The sequence below is a fragment of the Myotis davidii genome, unplaced genomic scaffold (genome assembly GCF_000327345.1).
Source record: "Myotis davidii unplaced genomic scaffold, ASM32734v1 scaffold73, whole genome shotgun sequence".
NCBI lineage: Eukaryota > Metazoa > Chordata > Mammalia > Chiroptera > Vespertilionidae > Myotis > Myotis davidii.
Window position 1 is genome coordinate 3,900,716 of NW_006286675.1, and position 22,050 is coordinate 3,922,765.

Here is a 22,050-nt window from a genome sequence, read left to right on the forward strand (position 1 = left end):
GAAAAGGCTCTGGTGTGATAGGGTCACACAAGTAGAAACTGGTTTTGAATGCTGCCTCTTGGGCTTTTGTTGTGCTGTTTGGAGTAACAAATAAAGAGAAGGCACTGGGAAAGCTCAATGGATTTATTTTAGACAGGTATAGTGCCCTCCAGCAAATCATGAAGATTAGAAAGTGGGTGAGCGAAAGAAAGAAAGCAGGGCAAGGGAGATTTGAGGGGGTGCAGCTGACACAGGAAGTGGCACTATGGAGTGATAGATGGGCAGAGGTTTTTTTAAGATAGTCCTTGCCTTTTTAAGAGTCTTCAGTAAATGCTTATTTTCCATCTTTTGTCTTCCTGGGCGTTGGACTTTAATTCCCTTTGACTGTAATTCCATAGGTAGACTGGATACAAGACTACAGTTGTATTATACATTGGGGGCTAATCCTGTGTATCTCATTATCTTGACAGCAGTGGCAAGATATTAAAGAGTTCTAAATAGGGGACGGAGGTGGTTGGATTTGTGATTTTAGAAGGACTGTATAGCTTCTGTGTGTAGGATGGCCCGAAGAGACCAAGGCCAGGATCAGGATGAACAACTAGGAAGCTGTTGCAACAGTTGAGAGATGTTATCAAAGTCTGAACCATAAGCCAGTCATGGAGAGACAGGTATCACATGATCTCACTCATATGTGGAATCTAATGGAACAAAATAAACTGTTGAGCAGAATATATCCGGAGACATCATAGAAGCATGGAACAGACTGTCGAATCTCAGACAGAATATATCCGGAGACATAGAAGCATGGAACAGACTGTCGAATCTCAGAGGGAAGGTGGGGGTGGGTGGGAAGAGACCAACTAAAGAACTTGTATGCATATATGCATAACCCATGGACACTAATAAGGTGGTGGAAGCCTGGGGTGAGGGACAGGGTGGATGAGAAGGCATCAATGGGGGAAAAAGGGGAACATATGTAATACTTTCAACAATGAAGATCTTTTTAAAATTATTTTTTTTAAAAGTCTCAACCAGAGCAGCAGTAGCACAAATGCCCATCTCTGCTCTTCAGTAATCTGTAGTGCAAAATCTAAAAGCAGGCCTCAGTGTGATATGGCAGCAGCTGGGAAGAAAACTCCCTTTATCCATGAGGTGATTAAGATCATAGTCATATCCAAAGGCCATCCGTTGTGTGTGTGTGTGTGTGTGTGTGTGTGTGTAAATCACACCCAGAAGGAAACTAATTGGAGCAGCCCAGGGCTTTGCTCTGCCACCTGCCAGACTCACCTATCCCTTCTGCAGTGCTTGAAGAGATCTAGACGGACTGTTACCCGGGTACTGAGTCTGGAACAGGCCTGTCTCAGGCCAGCCAATAGCCTGTGGATTCATGACTTCATGCAGGATAGATTTCACCACATGTGTCCAGGTGGTTTTGAAAGTACATTTATTAAAGCCAGGGAGCGTGAAACAAAGGACTGAGGGTAGAAGAAGCATCAGGAGTCTAGGTAGTGTCTGCTTTGGCTCCACAGACGTATTATAAGAAAGAAGTGAGCCAGGGTGGGGCTGTTGGTAGTCACTGGGAAGTCAGAGGAAAAGGGGACCTTGGAGACAGGTTCAGGGGCTTAGCCCCGGATGAGCTGCCACTGCCTGCTGCTCCCCTGGCTGCAGGTCTTGTGGGCACCCTTAAAGTTTAGAAGAAAATAAAGAGTTCATGCCTGAGAGAGAGCTTGAGCTGGGTCTTCATTTTGAGGATTTTTATCTTTCTTCTGCGGGCCAGAGTCTTAGGAGAGGATTTCAGCAGAATATTCACCAGCTTTCCAGGTGTGTTTTTAATATTCTGATACACTAAAATGAGCGCATAGGGGAGTTTGGGATTATCCTTTGGTCAGCTTTACTTCTTTACTTTTATCTTGTGTCTGTCTGACTCTTATTGGGTTTTGGTTATTTATTCCCCAGGCTTCATCTCTCTTTGGATTTGGCTGCACAAATGGCATTAATTGGGTCTCTGTCCTCTGTCTCTCTGACCAATGATTTAAGCTATGTATTCTCTGGTCAGTAAGGAGAGGAATCGACCATTTGTTCTCTAGTGTCCTTGGTTAGGGAAGATAAGGTCTTGCAATTTACTAGCTGGCTGTAAAGGGGTCAAATTGCTTGGCCTTGTTTAATCGTCTTGTCTCTGTTTCCCCATTCCACTTGCCCAGGAGTTTTCCTAGCTTCTTACCATCCTGCTTCAGGACCAACCACTTTCCTTTTTGTCTCTCAGACTCACACTTACCCTCCAGGAACATTCTTTCTCTGGGAGTGAATAGAGTCTGTCCTTACATTTGCCAAAGGAAGCAGCCCAGAGTCAGGTTTGTGGTCAGTCACTAAAAAGATGATTGCTCTTAGGACTGGCCAATTAACCAGCAGGACAGAAAGTTCTTGAATGAAGAGGTATACAGCCCCAGCTCTCCCTAGTGCCCATGGAACAAGGGGGAGAAGTAGAGATCTTACTCATGTTTCATCTCCAGCAGCTTGACCTAGCATAACACCTGGTACCACATTATTGCTTAATTAATGGTTCCTGAATATATTAATGGATTAGCATAACAGGAAACCCTGAAAATGGTCTTGTTGGGTCAGGATTGTGCTGTGTTAAAGGCAAGATTCACTCATTCATTCATCATTTATTGAGTTCCTCCTACCACTCAGATATGGGCTAAGATAGTGGTTCACAATCCTGGCAGCATCTGGAGAGTTTTTTAAAAATCTTGAGACCCAGATCACACTTTAGATCAATTAAATAAGAATCCTGTCTATTTAGGGAAAGTGGTTTATGAGAAGATGAGGTTATAGAATAAGTTGGAATTAGTATTTTTTTAAAGCTCCCTATGTGATTCCAGTGGGCAGCCAAGATTGAAAACCACCATTAGAATCATAGGTGAATATCATATTGCCTCTGTCTATATAAGGATCAAAGTCTAAGAGAAGGATACCCAAATTTACTCATTCATTCAGCAGAATACAGAATATTAAATGACTTAAAGAGAGATATGTAAATAATACTGTGGAAACACAGAGGAAGAAATGCTTACTAGTAGATGTGGCTACAGGTTACAGGAAAGCTTCAAAGAGAAAGGAACTTTTAAGATGGATTTTGTAGGATGAATAGATATTCATCAATATCTTTCTTCCTCCCCTTCTTCCTTCCTGTGTTCCTCTCTTTCTCCTTATTTTCTTATCGTCTTCTTTATTAATCTTTCCAAACCCTCTTCTCACCTACTTTACTCTCCAGTGGTCGGCAAACTGCGGCTTGGCAAACCGCGGCTCGCGAGCCACATGCGGCTCTGTGGCCGCTTAAGTGTGGCTCTTCCACAAAATGCTGACTTCTGCGTATGGGCCACGAAGTTTCAATCGCACTGTACATGCGCGCCCGCACGTGGTATTTTTTGGAAGAGCCACACTGAAGGGGCCAAAGAGCCACATGTGACTCGCGAGCTGCGGTTTGCCGACCATGGCTCTAGGCAGACTCTGAAGTTAGTCCAGAAGGAGACAATAGTAAACAAAAATGAGGTCCCAACCCTCAAGACATATCCTCTTCCAGGAAGAGGGAATAACATGTGCAGACCTACCCAGACTGAAAGAAGCTGATGGGTTTGGGGGAAGTAACTTCCTTTTTATTGGAGTGAAGCGGTCAAACATGAAAGAAAGATCATGCCCGCAGCCTACGGAATTTGAACTTTTCCTTAAAGGCATTTAGGAGCAAAATAATTGTATGGTGAAACTTAAAAAACAATGTTTACCACATTGGTGGTACCTGAAGTGGTCTAAATGGTGCACAGACGTGGCATTAATTAATATTAATGTCAGATTACCTCCAGGAGAGCCTCAGTTTGATGCTGGTAGGTCTTTAATACCTATCTTATACTTGCTCATCTTTCTTTTTAACAAAGTAGAGCCTTCCTCAAAATGTCTGGCTAGAACATAATCAGATTGTATTGTTGTCATCCTATTTATTTTATTTCTTTCATCAGCATTTTGTAGTTTTCAGCATGCCAAGCCTATACAAGTTATTCATGGAAACCTTCTATATCTGACAAAAAAAAATAGATGACTGGTTTTTCATATGTCATAGTGAAATAAACTTAAGCTAATAAATGGATCTATTTTTAAATATATAAAGCATACAGTGGTATAACAGACACGTAGATCCTAGAGAAGATTATGATGGGGATAGGTAAGTAACTGAAGGATAGATCTAATTCATCAATATTTCTTTTTATGGGCCATGATTTTGGTGTCAAATATAAGAACACTTTGCTTAGCCTTAGACCCTGAAGATTTGTCTGATGTATTTTATAAAAAACTTTTATGGTTTTACATTGAAGTCTGTGAACCATTTTTGTGTTATTTTTTTAAATGAGGTATGAGGTTTTGGTTGAAGTTCAGTTTTTGGCCTATAAATGTCCACCTGCTCCAGTATCTTGTTGAAAAGGCCCTTTCCTCAATTAAATTGATTTTGCACCTTGCTCAAAAATCTCTTGGGCATATGTGGTTGGTCTATTTCTTGGTTCTGTATTCTGTTCCATTGGTCTGTGTCTACCCCTCCACCAATACCGCAATCTTGATTCCTGTAGTTATATGTCTTGAAATTAAGTAGACTGATTTCTCTCATTTTACTCTTATTTTTTATAATTATTTTAGCTATTCTATTTCCTTTGTGTTTTTATATAAATTTTAGACTAGTCTTGTCCATATCTATAAGAGCTGTTGCTGAGATTTGGATAGGAATCACAGTAAATCTGTATCAATTTAGGGAGAATTGTCTTTTTGTTGTTGTTGTTAATCCTCAACCAAGTATGTTTTTTCCATTGGTTTTTTTTTTTTGAGAGAGAGATTGGATGGGAGGGAAATGGGAGGGAGAAAGAAAGAGAGAGAGAGGGAGAGAGAGAGAGAGATGTGAAAGAGACACATCGGTATGCTGCCTCCCACTCGTGTCCCATACAGGGGCAGGGATTGATTCTGCAACCCACGTACATGCCCTTGCCTGGAATTGAACCCTTGACCCTCCATTCTGCAGGCTGATGCTCCGACCACTGTGCAATGCTGTCCAGGGCAGGATTGACATTTTTCTATGCTGAGTTTCCTAATCCATGAACACCGTGTATCTCTCCATTCATTTAGATCTTTTTATTTCTTTCATCAGCATTTTGTAGTTTTCAGCATGTCAAACCTGTACAGGTTATTTGTCTGAGAATATATGGATTTCCCTTCATTTCTTAAGGGTAGTTTCACTGATTATAAGACTGAGTTGACGGTTCTTTTCTTTCAGCATATGAAAAAATGTGTCACTTCCTTCTCATCTCCATGTTTTCTGATGAGAAATCTGTTGTCATTATCATCATGGGAAGGTATTGTTCTTCTCTGGCTGCTTTTAAGATTTTTTTCTTTGTCTTTAGTTTGCAGAAGTTTAATTATTATGTGTCTTGGTGTGGGTTTTGAGGGGGCTGTTTGAGATTCACTCAGCTTCTTGATTCTGTAGACTTGGGTTCCTAGCTGGGCTGTCTTTGTTTCTCTACCTTTCAGAGTCATCTTATGTTTGTTTTTAATATAATGTCCAGGGTTTTTATTTGTATTTAGCAAAAGAGTAGGGAAACGCGCCTTTATTCCTTCTCTGAAGCGATGTCTCAGTATGTTTTAAAAACTCTCCAGGCAGCCAAGGTTGAGAACCCCCACTATAGGCTGTAAACTCCATGAGGGCAAGAATTGTGTCTATCCTTTACCTATCATAACATCTTTTTAAAAAGATCTTTTGGATGGACAGATGGAAATAAGGAAGAATGAATGGATAGATGGGGAGATGGATGGATGGGTGGATGGATGGGTGGATGGATGGATGGATGGATGGATTAATATCACAATGGAACTGGCAGCCAGACTGATTCACATTCACCTGTGCCCCTGTACATACATACACCTGTCTAGAGACAAGTCTGGCCCCAGAACCAGCAAAAGGACTTGACCAGCAGGTGGCGCTGAGGAGCCCAGGCCTGCAGCTTGGGTGGCGGGGGCACAGTCAGACACACAGAGTCACTTGAGTGAAGGAGACAGAGACCTTCAAGAAACTCCTGATTACCTTGGAGCTCTCTCCTGAAAACATCACATCTGCCTCTCCTTTCTCTCTGCCAGCTCTTTTATTTACTTCAGTATCACAAATAATTATTTTTTCTCAAGAAGAGAAGAGCCTAGATGACTTTGGTCTTTGGAAGTGCCTTCCACAAGGCTCAATCTCCAGGGACTTGGGACAAAAAAGAAAACATTATTCATCGTGTCCTAAAATAATATGTGCGTGTGCTGGGCCTATTGTGTTGGTCACTGTGTCCTTGGCTGATGCAGTGCAGATATTCATATTTCCGATTCCGTGAAATCTTTTTTTAAAAGTGTTTATTGACTTCCCTCTCTTTCTCACCATAGTAAAAAGGAGGTGGGTGAAGGGCAAGGATGTGGGGATCCGAAACTCTTTCAAATGTCTTAGAAGGCGGTGTCACTTGGGCTTTTAAATAAAACGATCTTCAGTCACTCTTCGTGCAGGCGCCAAGGCTATAAACTCCAGAAGCCCCTGTTTTCCACATCTTTAAAGTGGGGGCAAAAGTGATTCCTTAATTGTGAAGTCATCAGCACTGTGAGGATCATATGAATCAATGCTGGTATATAGAAATCTTTGAGATACTAGTTTTCTTTTTTTAAAATATATTTTTATTGATTTCAGAGAGGAAGGGAGAGGGAGAGAGAGATAAAAACAACAATGAAGAGAGAGAATTATTGATCAGCTGCCTCCTGCATGCCCTCTACTGGAGATTGAGCCTACAACCTGGGCATGTGCCCTGAGCAACACCAGCCATTTTTTAATTGGGTTACTTGTTCTTATTATTGAGTTGGAAGAGTTCTTTATATATTCTAGACACCTCGGATATATCAGGTATATGATAAATATTCTCAGCCATTCTGTAACCTTCCCTTTTTTTAGTGGCGCCTGTTGAAGCACAAACATTTTCATTTTGATGAAGTCCAATTTAGCAACTTTTTTTCTGTATTTATTGTGATTTTGGTATTGTGCCTAAGAAATCTTTGCCTAACTCAAGGTCGCAAAGCTTTTCTCCTATGATTTCTTTTAAGAGTTTAGGAGGTTTAGCTCTCACATTTAGGACTGACATCAATTTTGAGTTAATTTTTGTGTATGGTGTGAGGTAGAAGTCTAAATTCCTCTTTGTGCATGTAGATATTATTTATTCCAGCCACAATCATTGTATTTGTGTGCTGCCTTCTTCCATCCCTCCCTCCTCTTCAATATGCCCGGAGATGAGCAAGGCCTCCCCTCCATGGCAGCCTCAGCCCCCACTTCCCTATCACTGTAGTTCAAGAGACCAACTGTCTCGACTGCATACAATCCCAATTCCAGTTTTCCAGAAGAGAGAATTGGACTGATTGGCCCAGATGGGGTTAAATGTGCCCAGGGATCGGGGTTATGTGATAGCTGTGGCTGCCAGGCCCCACCCCTGGGTGGATGAAGGTTCTCAGAGAAGGAAGCTTGTTGTGAGCTGAGCAGATACCCCAAAAGATGCCTACTCCAAAGTCATTATATCATCCTCAGCATTCTGGATGTCCGGTACACTAGCTTGACTTTTCTAGCTTAGGGCTCACAGGTCAAGTCACCAAAATTTACTCTTTCTTGACCTGTGTTCAAGTGTTCCTGAAAACAAATGAAACAATTGAATAATTGACAACATTTAAAAACTCAAATATTTCATGTGAAAATCCAGCTCTCAGTCTTCATTTTAAAAACAAGCAGATCTGGGCTTGTAGCCGTTGGTGGCATCTGAGTGGCAGCTGTACTCTTCAGGCAAAGATTATACTCTCACCGTTGCCCCAGTTCCCACCACTCCTTCTTGCTCCACACACAGTCCCCCTGTAGTAACTTTTCCTTCCTAAAGCTGTAGACATTTGAATATGTGTCTCCATCCCCTGAAAAGGGCCACTGCCTGCCCACAAGGACATAAACCTCTTGCATCTTATGTGGAGGATAAGTCCTAACTGCCCTAGATTCTAAGTCCAAATCCTGCAGCACTGGACACCGAGTGGAATTTTGACATTTGCAGTCTGCTCTCTGCACCGTAGCCATTGGCACTGATAATCCTGGGTGTTTTATGGAAATTATGTTCTGACCAGACTCAATGAGAATGTGCAGTATTGGGGGCACCTTCATGCATGATGCCTTTTTCTCAGAATTAGAGCAAAGAAATTAACGTTCTGACTTACTTGAACAGAATAACTAACCAATGCAAATGTGGCAGAGGGTAGAGCAGTTTGGAATGGGAATTGGTGGATAAGGCAGTTTAGAATATATTAAGGACGGCATCTCAAACTCTCACGTTTTACTAAAGAAAATAAAAGATATGCTAAGAATGTGGAAGGCATTTCTTTTTAAAAGATTTTTCCCAATGGAGTAAACCCATATTTTTTTTGTTTTTAAAAATGAGTTCAATTAGTTCTGATTTTCCCTATTATAAAACCAAGATGTTCTCATTGTTAAAATCTTGGGAAGTACCAAATACAATAAACATCATTACCTAAAGGAGGCCAGTGTTAACGTAACATAACAGGGATTCACCCTTGCTCTAATCCTGTTAGTTAATATAACTGACATTATCCTGTACAAATAATGTCTGTTATAAATTTAATCTCATCATACGCATTTTCCCATATCGTTATTGGAGCTCCACAAATGTGATTATCAATGACTACATAATATTCTATTCTGAAGCTGTCCCATAATATACTTAGTTCCCAAATGTTAGATTATGTCTTATCATCAATAATGTTGCAGTGAGCATCTTTATGCTTAAATACATATTCATGTTTTGGATTACCATGAAAAAAATAATCAAATTTCCAGGAAAAAAAAATAGGAAAGTTAGCTGAAAGATGTTAATATTCATCAATAGGATAAAGGTGAGGAAAACTGAGTCTTGATGAAGTGAAATATCTTGACCTGCTAAATACCTTTCTGCCCCAATATCTGCTACGTGGAGCAGAAAGAGGATTAGAGCAGAGGTTCACTGGTTTATAAAGCACCTGGTGCTTAGCTGCTGCCCTGGCCTACCACCCAAATGAGTTCCAAGCCACCTGTGGACCAGCATTGATGAAATGGGACCTGATTGGATTCCAGGGGTGGGCAAACTTTTTGACTCGAGGGCCACAATGGGTTCTTAAACTGGACCGGAGGGCCGGAACAAAAGCATGGATGGAGTGTTTGTGTGAACTAATATAAATTCAAAGTAAACATCATTACATAAAAGGGTACGGTCTTTTTTTTTTTTTTTTTTTTAGTTTTATTCATTTCAAACGGCGGGCTGTAGTTTGCCCACGGCTGGATTAGACTGTTTGTTGTTGGTGATCACTCTAGTAAAAGTCCCACTGGAGCTAATGGTTTTGGAATGAACCAATTGCCTTGCTTGTATGCAGAAGTCTCTGAGAGAAAAAGGATCCATTTCTGCTTGTCACCAAGTCCAAGTCACCTAGGGGTTAGCAGAGCTTTCCCACCCTCGTGTCTCCAGTGATCTTCAGCAGCCCAGGCAGGTTCATACTTTTCCCTCCAATATAGCAGAGGAATTGGAGGCCTGGCTGTTTACTCAGGCTCCACACAGCCCATCAAGAGGCAGAGCCTGGGCGAGAGGGGAGAGAGCACTCTCCTTCCATCACCTGCCTCACTATGGACACACCGCTATAAAGAACGCTCCTACAGGCTCTCACCTTTCTTCTCAAAATGTCCTGTCCAAAGTGCCTCCTCTAGCTTCCATTTCTCCCCTCAGAGCATGTCCTCTTGCCAACCAGCACCACTGCTGAAGGTTTGGCCTTGACCCCAGAAGAGCACCTCAGAACCCAGTGGGGTCCAGACAGCCCGAGGGGAGTGTGGCCTCTTGGTGGCATGAGGTGAGATGAGGCTCAGTGTCCCCAAATACCTCCCACACCATGCCAGAATGCCATAACGTTAGTTACCTCACTGAGTAGGGTCTGTTCAGGGATTGGGTGAGAGGAAGAGAGACTAAAAATGACTTGATCGGCCTGTGACCCGGGCAGGCCCTGAGTACAGGATTCCTAAGTTTGGCTTAATGTTCTGCTGTCTCTGTCTTAAAATTCTTAATAGTATTTTAATTTTTAATTTGCACTGGGCCCTGCATATTACTCAGCGGGTCCTGATGTGGCCACTCTTACTGTCCTCTTGGCTGCCTGCCCTGTGGGGCCTGCTTTTTCAGGCTCGGTGCTGGGGTCACATGTTCCCTCAAAGTTCCTCCTCCTCCCCTGACACCCCCCTCAGCATTCCTCAGGAGGGTTAGCCCCAAATGCCCTGTGATGCAGTGTGGGAACTGCAATTGCCTTTCCAGGAATCTTCCTTCAGAATCCCGTGGTTTAGGACAAAAGTGGATTTGCCTGGTCCTGAAACAGATCACTGAGCTCAAAGAAAACTTTCACCCGTAAATATCTGTTGGATTCTGAACTGAGATATTTCAGATCATCCTGCTTCTCATTCACTATTTATTCAATCAACAGATATTTATTGATCTTTTACTTTTATGTTTATGCAAAATAACATGTCCAAGCTATAAAGGAGAAAACATGATAGAGATCGAGCTTATGCCCTGTCCAGTTTTGCTCAGTTGTTAGAGCATCAGCTCATGGACTGAAAGGTCATGAGTTCAATTCCCTGTCAAGGGCACATGCCTTGGTTGCAGGTTTGATCCCTGCCCTGGTCAGGGTGTGTGCGGGAGGCAACTAATTGATGTGTCTCTCTCTTTCTCTCTCCTTGCCTGCCCGCCCTTCCTCTCTCCCTCCCGCCTTTCCTCCCTCTCTCCCTAAAAAGTCAATGGAAAAAATATCTGCAGGTGAGGATTAAAAAAATAAAAGAGTTGAGCTTATGGTGATAGGTGAGGAAGATAAACTTATGCTGTATTAATTTTTTCCAACATTTTATTATGAAAATTATCAGTGAAATAGAAAAGTTGGAAGCATTATACAGTGAACACCTATATACCCACTGCCAAGGTTGTAAATTAACATTTTGCTCTTTTTGCTTAACATATCTGTTTGTTCATCCATCCTTTTAACCACTTATCCATCCAACGTATTCTTTGATTAATTTCAAAGTTGCAGACATTAGTAGATTTCACCCCAAACCAAACACTTAATATAAAACACTAATTTTTAGTTCAGTGATCTCAATTCAACCATAACACCTTTTCTCTTTTAAGCAAAAAAGGAAAAAATACATATTTTTATATAGAAACAAATCATTTTCTGTTAAATATAATTATGGAATGATAGTTTATGCACAGTGCAAAAACAACAACAACAAAACAACAAACCAAAAACACACTGATTCCCCTCTGTGTGCAATGAGTCAAAGAGACAAATGAGAAAGAGAGAAATTTCCTCAAGGCAATAAGGAAAAGGGAGAAATGAGTCACTTCGGTAGGAGGGTATGCTGTCTTGGGAATGCAAAGTTATGGCAGTGTTTTAGGAAGCTTCCTGCTTCCTTCCAATCAAAACAATAAAACCCCTGAGATGACACTGCCTTAGCCTGCTTTCCTCCTTCCTGAGGTGACTGTGGACAATGCCAAGGGGTTTTGACATGGTCAGAGCTGAAGTTGAAGCTCCAGTATATTGATTGAGTATTGTATGTAGGAGTGGAGAAAGATACAGGCTGAAGCTGTGATCTGGGAGTTGTCCACAAAGAGGTGATGGCGGGGGTGAACGGGGCTGCGTGGATAAGGCTTCTGAGGCTGGCAGCATAGAGTCACAGGAGCAGAGGGCAGGACTGAGTCCCAGGAGGAGAAGGTGATGCTGTTGAAGAGGTCAGAGGAGGCACACTCAGGAAAGAACATGGAAAAATACCTAAAGCAAGACGCTAAAAAGGAGACCTACCCCATCTTTCTACATTTGACCAATGAGAAAAAGTAGGCTGAGACATCACTCAGAAAATTAGCAGCAGAGCTGGGGCAAAATCAGTGCCTCCCAAGTGGTGCTTTTCCAACAAAGTAACTCAATGGGTTCCTTCCTCCAGGACCAAATGCCTTGGGGTCTTGATTTTAATCTTTAAAAAATATGAATTTGGCCGAAACCGGTTTGGCTCAGTGGATAGAGCGTCGGCCTGCGGACTAAAGGGTCCCGGGTTCGATTCCGGTCAAGGGCATGTACCTGGGTTGCGCGCACTTCCCCAGTGTGGGATGTGCAGGAGGCAGCTGATCGATGTTTCTCCCTCATCGATGTTTCTAACTATCTCTATCTCTCTCCTTTCCTCTCTGTAAAAAATCAATAAAATATATTTAAAAAAAAATATGAATTTGGCCTTATCCTCAGGAATTTATCTAATTTTGCCTTAATGAAAAACTAGTGTTTTTTTCTAAATTATTGAGAGATTTATGATCTCTGTTAGTGTTTCTCAGTTTTCTTTAAACTCATGTCACTTTTTTATGAATATAAAAATCTAGAAGTTTTCATACCTATTTCTACTTCCCACCCCACCTGAGGATCACCAATAACAACATACAGCCTGTTCTCAGCATAAACTAGCAATGCATGCCTAGTTTTATGTGATAAAATATAAAAGTAAAATGGTAAGAAATATGCTTTCTCAAATAATAACCCTCTCCCAATTTGAGAACCATTCATCCAAGGAGATGGGCTCAATTTATCCCACGCTTTGTGTGCCCTTACAACCTCCCCCAAGAACCTGAACATCATTAGCCTTTTAGTTGCTAGTAAAAACTCCCATAATAGTTACTTAAGCAAAGAAGATGTTTAATTATTTCCCATGATAACCAGTATGGAGGAAGAAGATTCCAGGTTCTGTTCAACAACTCAGTGATAATAGGACTTCCTGGGTGGCGTCTCAGTGGTTTTCTTAGCATTTCCCTGGTGGCCCCGAGATGATCTCCATAGCCCCAAGCATCACTTCCTGTTAGGAAGAAGGCAGCAAGTGGGAAACAATGATTTTCCTTGTTTTGCTCATTTTCCAGAGAGGACGCACTCTCCGGAACCCCACCTTTGTCAAGAGACTTTCCCATCTACTTCCTTGGTCACAGTTGTGTCTCATGCCAACCCCTGGACCAGTCACTGGCAATGAGGAGCTAGAGCACGATATTCAGCTTGGACTAATCATAATGCAGTCTGCCTTCCCAGAACACATGCAACATGGGACTCATACAAACTTCACCTTGTTTTTGCCCAACTCCCTCACTAGAATGAAGGAGAGATTTTTGAAGGCAGAGATTTTTGTTTTGTTCACTGCTATATGCCAGGACCAATGCCAGGTATTCAATAAATAGTCATTAAATGAAGGAAGGCAGGAAGGAATGACTAAGGAAGGAGGGGGTATAGACTGTAGGAAACCAGCCGTGTCTACTACCCCTGACCACATACAACCCCAGTTTGATCAATGTGATGAATGGTACTAAGTGACTATTGATCACCAAGAATCTAACCTTAACCTTGTGTCTTTCCTCCCAGGGAGTGAGCCATAGCTGGAGGTTGCTCTTTTGCCAATGACTCTCCCAATTCCTCCAGCATCTTAGAAGATAAGATGTGTGAAGGGAACAAGACCACCATGGCCAACAACCAACTGATGCCCCTGGTGGTAGTCCTGAGCACCATCTCCTTGGTCACAGTGGGGCTCAACCTGCTGGTCCTGTGTGCTGTGCGGAGCGAGCGGAAGCTACACACTGTGGGGAACCTGTACATCATTAGCCTCTCAGTGGCAGACCTGATTGTGGGAGCTGTTGTCATGCCAATGAACATCATCTACCTCTTCATGTCCAAGTGGTCTCTGGGCAGGCCTCTCTGCCTCTTTTGGCTTTCCATGGACTACGTGGCCAGCACAGCCTCCATTTTCAGTGTCTTCATCTTGTGCATTGATCGCTACCGCTCTGTCCAGCAGCCCCTCAAATACCTGAGGTATCGCACCAAGACCCGAGCATTGGCCACCATCTTGGGAGCCTGGTTTCTCTCCTTCCTCTGGATTATTCCCATTCTGGGCTGGCCTCACTTTATGCCGTACAACTCAGGGCACCGAGAAGACAAATGTGAGACAGACTTCTACGATGTCACCTGGTTCAAGATCATGACTGCTATCATCAACTTCTACCTGCCTACCTTGCTCATGCTCTGGTTCTATGCCAACATCTACAAGGCTGTACGGCAGCACTGTCAGCACCGGGAGCTCATGAATGGGTCCCTCCCTTCCTTCTCTGAAATTAAGCTGAAGCCAGAGAACCCCAAGATAGGGGCCATGAAACCAGGGAAGACGTCTCTCTGGGAGGCTCTGAAAAGGAAACAGAAAGTTGCTAGTGGTGGACCTGTCTCGAAGTCACCATCCCAAGATCCAAATGAGATGAAATCCTCAGGTGTCTACAGCCAAGAGGAGGATGAAGAAGTGGACAAACTTCACTGCTTCCCGCTTAATATTGTGCAAACACAGACTGAGGCAGAGGGGAGTGGCAAGGACTACATAGCCATCAACCAGAGCCAGAGCCAGCTTGAGATAGATGAGCAGAGCCTGACCGTACACGGGGCCAGTGAGATGTCAGAGGATCAGACCCTAGGTGATAGCCAGTCCTTCTGTCCAGCAGACTCAGACATCCCCACAGAGTCAGCGTCAGGGAAAGGCAAACCGAGAAGTGAGTCTAGCACAGGCCTTGATTATATCAAGTTCACTTGGAAGAGGCTCCGCTCTCATTCAAGGCAGTATATGTCTGGGTTGCAACTGACCCGAGAACGGAAGGCTGCCAAACAATTGGGTTTTATCATGGCGGCCTTCATTCTTTGCTGGAGTCCTTACTTCATCTTCTTCATGGTCATTGCCTTCTGCAAGAGCTGTTGCAACGAACATGTGCACATGTTCACTATCTGGCTGGGCTACATCAACTCCACACTGAACCCCCTCATCTACCCTTTGTGCAATGAGAACTTCAAGAAGACATTCAAGAGAATTCTGCACATTCGCTCCTAAGAGGGGCTATAAGGGGATGTAACAAAGTGACACTTACGATGTCCCTGAAGAAAATGGATGGTGAAGGCCTGTGGGTTGCCAAGTACCTGGGTTTTCTGGAGTCAAAAGAATAGTATTAAAGGCTGGGTCATTTGGAAAGTTCTTAGGCACCATTGGAAGAACTGCAGATGGCAGTGGTCAGCAGAGAATGTACTTTGAGTACAAAGCAGAATATTTCCAAGAGAACTGAATCTGGATGAGTATTCCTGCTCCTCAGGAAATGTGGGAGCCTCAGACTCTCCTTGTAATTCAAGCTTCCAGACTTGAGTTAATGGGCAGTTGAAAGGACTCGTGGGTAGAGTTCCACTGGAGATTTGAACTCTAGAGCCATCCTGGAATGGATCTATATGACTGTGCACACATGCAGATAAATGCTGTCCCTTTCCTGGGGTCACCTTGAGAGGCCTAACAGGTATTCCACTGTGACTGCCACTCTCAGAATGCCTCTCTTCTGAGCCTCTTTTACAGCTTTTTCCAGAACTAATGTCTGAACTGCCCTAGAAATTCTGCCTTATTATTTCTCATTCACACGTCTCAGAATTGATAGGAAATTATGCAGCTCGCACACCCATCGTTTTCAACCCCAAATTCCTTTTAGCTATTTTTTTTAATGATGATGAAAGCTGCCCACAAAGAGAAAAATAAATTTTTAATGGTTTCACATTTAAAAATTTTTTTTAATGGAATGAGAAAAGAAAGCTGTATTTCTTGGGTGTTATGCCAGGTTTATCTAATTAAATCCCCATCACACCCCACTACAGGAGGGTGGTGTAATGAGCGAAGCAAACTGAGATGCAGCATGGTGAAATAAGCTGCCCAAGATCACATAACTAGTTATGTGAGACAGCTAGAATGAAACCCTGTGGGGTTTCAGCTCATCATAACACATTTTCTCCCCAAAGCAAATCTCTCTCTCTCTCTCTCTCTCTCTCTCTCACACACACACACACACTCTTCCTGAGAGTGGTAGCAATTCTCAAAAGAATACATTGTGAGCAGGAACAGCCAACATAGAATATGTCTGTGGCCATTGAAGATGATACTTTGAAGGGGCAGTGTGCTATTTATCTGTGAGTTTTGCTGTGTTTGTCCTAAAGTGGTCATATTCTTTTAGAATCACATCTCTCAAGTAAAAACTAGCAAAGGCATGGAAACATACAGATTTACTTGATGTTGACGTTACAATCTGGTGGTGACTTATATTTTAAGACGATGCTAAACTGTAATATGCGTAGCAAATGGAGTGCCTGTACAAGCTGGCATTTTGTGTCTTGTGTTCCTGTTTGCATGATCTGTTAAAGTGAGAGTTTGGTGTTTTTTACTTACTTAAAATATGATATTTAAAACTATACTGCTACAAGTTTGACTTATTTAATTCTACTGTTCTGAGTCTCTTAAATGAAGATGTATCGAAAGTACTGTCAAAGTTTACAAGAGCTCATATAGGGGTTCTCTTTGGTTTATGATCACATTTGTAAAAGTCTTTAGAAAAGGACCTGCTTTTCCAAACTAGCTTCACGCTCACTCTGCTTTGCACATCCCCATAAGCTCTTCTGGCTCAAAACTGTGGGCGCTAAGGAGATTTTATCCTGGTGTTAGAACCTGCAGCTGGTCTGTTTCCAGGTTAGAAGCTGTTTCTCGGAAGACCTGTGAATGCATCCTTCACTGGGATCCCTCAGGAACAAGGACCACCCAAAGAGACTGCTCTATACAGACAAATGGCTAAATGCTCATTATTTATGTTGATGAACAGTTAAGGCGACTAGTGAAGAGAAATGGTTTTGACCTCTGACTTTGGGTCAAAGGGACCTGGATTTGAGTTGGACAAGATCAAGAAATGATCCGTATAAATTGTCAGAGCCACAAAGAACAAGGTCCATGTATTATTGTTGTTGTTGTTGTTGTTTTTATAACGCTTGCAGTGTGGCTGGTACACAGAGGGTACTCATATGTAGTTTTCAGATATACTGAGAATATACTATGTGCTTTGTGCTTTACCACCATTATATAATTTAATCTTCATAGCAGTCTCATGAGGGAGATTTCCATGTTTTCACAAATAGGTAAATGGAAGTACAGAGGTGTTAAGGGACAGCTGTAAGATCTGATTCTGGAATGTGCTTCCTTTCCACAGTACCAACCTTCTATTCCTACACCTATCTGGATGATTGGATTAATTTTTGAATTAATGAAAGGTCTAAATTCATATGAGATAACTCCACCTCAGCACGTTCAGCAAAGAATCAGTGCCCGATGGCTTGCACAAACTCCAGTCGAAACCAGGCTTTCTGCCACCCTAAATATTAAAATAAATACCTTCTAGAAGAAGGCTGTTACAGAGACTTTGATAAGAATTTTCTGATTAAGAAGCTCCTTTGGGTTTCTTTTTATGGGCTTAAAGCTAATGAGCTTTAAGCCAACACTTCATATGGCCAATTTGCCAAATTTACCAAACGCTGGTTTCTTTTTAACTGTCTACAAGGTTTATAACAATGCAAATAGTATAGGGCTTTTAAGAACATTTTTCTACAATTGTTGTGAAGGTACAGTAACTGATTCTCATTTTCCTTCATAGCCATATTGAGGAAGGTTCAGTATGCTCTGTCCCCAGTGCTTTGCTGCTACAGGGACAGCCTGAGTTGCAGAGAGGGGAGAAGTAGAGGTGAGGAGACTAAGGGTAAGAGAAGGGGGAAGTGGAGGGTAGAAATGAGAGGAAACTAGAGGAGGTGGGGGAGGCAGAGGGTCAGAGAGGACAGACCAAGAGGAAGGAATGAGGGACACCAAGGGACAGAGGAGGAAGAGACGGGGAGATGGATGTGTGGAAGGACAGAGAAGGGGAGAGATTAAGGAGCAAATGGAGGAGATAAGGAGCAGACAGATGGAGACAGGGAAGACAGAGAAACTGAGGACTGGGAAGGGAGACATAAAAGAAAAAGTGGCGTGGGGTACACAAGAGAAAAAAACAGGTAGCATGGTATTAATAAACTCAAGAGAAATCTACCTTCAAGAACATAGTCTTCATTAATGTAGTCATAAGTTGAATTTATTCGAAGGAAGAATAAACCATCCATAGCTTTTGATAAATAGAAAATGCCTTTAAATGCTTCTTTGAGGACACATACAAGTACTTCTTGAACACTTCTTGGTCCAGGCTTTAGGATACAATGGAGAACAAAGCAGATATGATTTCAACCATATGGAGTTACTACAGGGTTGCAAGTGACAGAAATCAGCTTTGTGAATGGCTACTGAGGTGTTTTGTGGAATCCAGGAATATTTTGGATGACTTTGCCTCAGAAAGAGTTTGAGCCAAGTCGGCCACAGGAACATCAACAGCAGAAGTTCCCTCTAGAATAATGCCATTGACCTGTATGATTTATTCTTATTCCTATTGCCTATGAGCATCAGTACAAAAGTCCAAAGCTCAGGGTAAAGAATTGTCCCATGTCCACCTCAGCTGCAATCAACTCTGAAGAGAGGTGGGTGGGGGTGGGGAGCAGGTGGCACAAACATGGCTGGAGGACCAGCTCTTCTCAGAGGAGAAGGAAATATGATGAGTTGGGCAGAAACTCCAAAAGGTATTAATTACAAGGATCTCAAAGTCCAGCCGGGGAAACAGCTTTAAAGAATTAACTTCAACCTACCCTCATATAAGCTTCATAGAGTGAAGCCTAGAGGTGATGGCTGCCAGGCACATAGGAGTTGACATCCCTACTGTGTTGTTTTTTAATTTATTACATTAAATATACACAGTAAAATGCACACAATTTAAATGTAGAATTTTGACAAACACAGACACTCACATCATCCCCATCTCAATCAAGATAGAAAGAACATTTCTAGAAAATTCTCATGCCCCTTTGCAGACAATGCCTCCCCTTTATGCCCCAGGCAACTACTGAGCTGACTTCTATCACTAGAGATTAGTTTTGCTGATTCTATAACCTTACCTAAGTGGAATCATATAATATGTTCTCTTTTTCAGTCAACATTTTGTCTAAGATTCACCCACATTTCAACTGGATTTTGAAGTTGGAGAAAGGGTTAGACTATCAGAGGAAGTGTGAGGGTATTGCAGATGGAGAAATAAACTAGCAGCGTGTGCTTAAAACACCAGAATTAATTTAGTGTGACCCAAGCATGCTGTCTGAGGGGCAGTGGCAGGGGAGGAAGCTGGTTAGTGAAACCAGTTGACAATATTGAATTTTACTTGAGTCCCATGCTGTTAAAAAACAGCAATGGTTAAGAAATCCTCTCCAATCCAACACACACACACACACACACTCACTCACTCACTCACTCACTCACTCTTTTGTGCTTCTGAAATGATTTACTGCAAAGAAACATCAATTCTCATAACTTATGTAAGACTTATGGATATCTTCTTTTTTATCTGCGGCAAGGACAGGCACAGTCTTGAATTTATATTCTTTGCCTTATAAATAATTAGTTGAACTACTTGTCTTCACTGATCAAACAAAAAAGTGCCTGTTAACCAACTTTAGTTAAGCTCCCAGACTCCTTAATGTTGACTCACTCACAGGCTGTAACTGCATACAACCCCTCCTGAGAACTGGCTGGCCTCAAGGTAAAACAGCCTGATTTACTACTATTAGATCAAACCACACTTTCTACCCACTTTTCCACACCTATTTTTTTCTAGTCTTGTTCACTCTTCCCCACTGAAGAAACTTTTTTGCCTAACTCTTGAGACATTTGCAGATCTTTTGGTCAGAGTGATTTCCTATTGCAATAGTTCCCTCCCTTGTTGCAATAGTCTCTTCCCTCTCCTCCCTCATTCTGTATAAGAATCCTTTTGGATAAAGTATCTCTTTACTAAGTGAAACAGGCTTCGATTAGAATCCTGGGCCAGAAGTTCTTTAACTTCAGCAAGCCCCTTAACTTTTACTACACTCCATTCTTTCCTATGTAAAATGGGAACAATATAACACCTACTTTGTTGGGTCTTTGTGGCAATTAGAGATGTGAAAACCTGTAAACATGGTAGATAATCAACAAACTGTAGTCATTACTCTTATTATTATGAGTCCAAAGAGCTACATCACAGTCACTTTGTGAATGGCTTGATATATCAGATTAGGTTTATACTCACTATTGTATTTTCAACATCTCTGCACCCCTTGGCACATAATATACACTCAATAAATAATTTAGATGAATAACTATCCAATTGAAAACGGAGAGCTATGAGAATAATGCCTGGTTTAGAAAGAGCAGGTGGGTCATTATCGAGTATCATCGACCTATTAAAATTTCCATCTTCTGTCTCTCCACACCTATCGCCTAATGGTCCCTGGAATACATTTGATACTGCCTCTACCAGAAAATAGAAATATTTCTTGTCATCCTCTGAAAACAACAGACAACAGTGGAGCACTTTTTTAAAAGCCTGAGGGGCATATACACATTCCCACATCGGATAAGGTGACGCCTCTCCAGGTCAGCTCCCACCAGGGGGCCTCGCCACCACCTGATGCTCCGCCTTCCCCAGGACTCAGGTTCCTCCCACTCAATCCGGTGCTAGGGGCTCCTTTTCCAGACTGGTCCGCGGCTCCTTTGTGCGCATGCGCACCCCGAACAGCCAGCGGGGGGGGCGGGGTCACGTTACGTCATCGGGGCGCGCTCTACGGACGACGCTGCGGGGTTGCCGGAAGTTGAGCGGCGGTAAGTGAGCCGTGCTGGTGAGGGAAACGCGGGGTCCTTTGGCGTTGGTTTTAGAGGCCCGGCGGGAGGGGGCGAACTCAGCGGCGAAGGCCAAGGTCACGGAGGGTCTCGGGATCCTCCATTCCATTCCCCACCGCGTCACTGACTCTCGTTCTCGCCCTCCTTCTCCAGTTACTTCCCCTCCGACTCGGGCAGCCCGGGTCTTCTGATCAGGAAGGTCCTAATTTCCCACGTCAGTCCCCTGAGTCCCCGACAGGAGCGCTCCGAACCCGGGTGTGGGGACCTGGGAGCGGGGGCGCCGGGCTGCCCGTCCCGGCTTCGCCCGGAGGTGCGGTGGGACTGAGCCTTCTGAGTGACGAGAACGTTATTTTGAAGCGAGGATGGCAAGTTGGGCTTTTCTGAACTCAGGCTCTTGATTCCTCGGTTGGGTCCAAGGGTTGCGAATTTGAATGCGTAATCAGGTAAGGTAAATGGAGGTGTAAGAAAGTGTCTATGTCATAAACAGAGGCAAACTTTTATTTTTGCTGAGTTTTGAGTTTTAGGAGCACAGTCCTAGCGTAGAGGATGTTGGAGAAGCGAAACAAACTCCAGTGTGTGCACATGTGGTCAGTCTCTTGATTTTTTTTAACCCTGGCAACTAACACAATTTTTAAAAATTGGCAACTCATTAAAACGTTGTGTGCAACCGAAACCAGGCATATCTGTAGCTGCCAGTTTGGGTCCCAGACTTCCATTCCCATTAAATACAGTGGGGCCTTGACTTACGAGTTTAATTCGTTCGGAGACCGAGCTCCTTGCTCGTTAACTCAAATTACTCTGTCAACTCAATGCAAAAAATCGACCGAGAGACAGCTGGTACCTCAAAAAACTCGTTAGTTGGAACAGTCGTAAGTCAAGGCCCCACTGTATTTGGATTTCTTCTGTGATACCCGCACTGGTTAAATTTCTTAAGTGACAGAAGCTTACTATTGGCTACTCCTATTTGATCTCCCCTCCCCGCCCCCCAGGTCTGACTTTTAAAAAGTTATAAGTTGAGCTGAAAGCAGTTACCCAGGAATTTCAGCTCCTTATCCCTCCTTCAGGCTCCTAAGGATTTCACTTCCAGTTTATTGCCCACACGTCTTTGAAAGCTGCTAGTTTGTCTTCCTCTTCCCACCTTTTCCTCTCCAGGCGAGGCTCTTTAATTTTATTTGAGAGAGATAGAGAGAGAGACAGAGAAGCATCGATTGGTTGTTCCACTTATTTATGCACTCATCGGTTGCTTCTTTGTATGTGCCCTGACCTAAGATTGAACCCACAACCTTGGT

General features: G+C 42.8%; 2 protein-coding genes across 5 annotated transcripts in view; both read left to right on the plus strand.

Moving 5' to 3' along the window:
• Positions 1-17,037, plus strand: part of HRH1 (histamine receptor H1) — a 72,398-nt gene extending 55,361 nt beyond the window's left edge. The window contains exon 2 of the mRNA XM_006758275.2: positions 13,522-17,037. Within this exon, the coding sequence (XP_006758338.1) occupies positions 13,595-15,019 (1,425 nt within the window). The 5' untranslated portion in view covers positions 13,522-13,594 and the 3' untranslated portion in view covers positions 15,020-17,037. The remainder of the gene's footprint in view (positions 1-13,521) is intronic.
• Positions 17,038-20,679: 3,642 nt separating this feature from the next.
• The window catches only part of ATG7 (autophagy related 7), a 239,242-nt gene continuing 237,871 nt past the window's right edge, over positions 20,680-22,050 (plus strand). For 2 of the 4 annotated variants that reach the window (XM_006758276.2, XM_015560374.1), the window contains exon 1: positions 20,680-20,743. The gene's annotated coding sequence lies outside the window, so the exon portion shown is untranslated. The other 2 variants (XM_015560375.1, XM_015560376.1) reach the window with 2 other exon arrangements.